Source organism: Etheostoma spectabile, chromosome 2, assembly GCF_008692095.1.
Source record: "Etheostoma spectabile isolate EspeVRDwgs_2016 chromosome 2, UIUC_Espe_1.0, whole genome shotgun sequence".
Lineage (NCBI taxonomy): Eukaryota > Metazoa > Chordata > Actinopteri > Perciformes > Percidae > Etheostoma > Etheostoma spectabile.
The window spans coordinates 31181575-31182405 of NC_045734.1; the positions used below are offsets into that span (position 1 = coordinate 31181575).

Genomic DNA, 831 nt, shown 5'->3' on the forward strand with positions numbered 1-831 from the left:
TGTGTGTCTCTGTGTGTGTGTGTGTGTGTGTGTGTCTGTGTGTGTGTGTGTGTGTGTCCTCTCAGGGTACCGGATGCGGATCGGGTCCAGCTCTGAGAAGAAGGACTCGGGCCGCATCCACGTAGACTTCGCCCAGGCACGGGACGACCTGTACGAGTGGGAGTGTAAGCAGCGCTCCTTCGCCCGCGAGGAGCGCCACCGCCGCCGGGTCCACGAGGCCCGCCTGCGCCCCCCCTCGCCCCCTCCCATAGTGCACTTCTCCGAGCACGAGTCTGCCATGTTGGCAGAGAAACTGAAAGGTGAGACAGGAAACGCATCAGCTGTTACATCAGCTGTTACATCAGCTGTTACATTACATCAGCTGTTACATCAGCGGTTACATCAGCGTACATCAGCTGTTACATCGCTGTTCCTTTAATCAGCTGTACAACATCAGCGTACATTAGACTGTTTCATCAGCGTACAGCACCTGTAAATCGCTGTTGACGTACATCAGCTGTTACATTAGGGTTATGGCATTAGCGGTTCCATACATGTGATCAGTGTTACATCTGCTGTACATCGCTGTTACATCGGCTGTTACATGCAGGTTTACATCGATGTTACATTCAGCTGTATCAGCTGGTAACTCGCTGTTACCTCACATCAGCTGTTACACTACTCAGCTGTACATAGCTGTTACATACCTGGAAATCAGCTGTTACATTAGCTGTTACATTAGCTGTTACATACATGTTATCAGTTGTTACATCAGCTGTTACATCAGCTGTTATATCAGCTGTTACATCAGCTGTTACATCGGCTGTTACATCAGCTGTTACATCAGCTGTT

The 831-nt window shown here is 49.8% G+C and overlaps 1 protein-coding gene across 1 annotated transcript in view; it reads left to right on the forward strand.

Moving 5' to 3' along the window:
• The window catches only part of LOC116706977 (ecto-NOX disulfide-thiol exchanger 1-like), a gene marked incomplete at both ends in the record, with an annotated part of 44461 nt that overhangs the window by 25781 nt on the left and 17849 nt on the right, over positions 1–831 (forward strand). Inside the window, 1 exon segment of the mRNA XM_032544071.1 lies at positions 66–299. Coding sequence (XP_032399962.1) covers positions 66–299 — 234 coding nt within the window.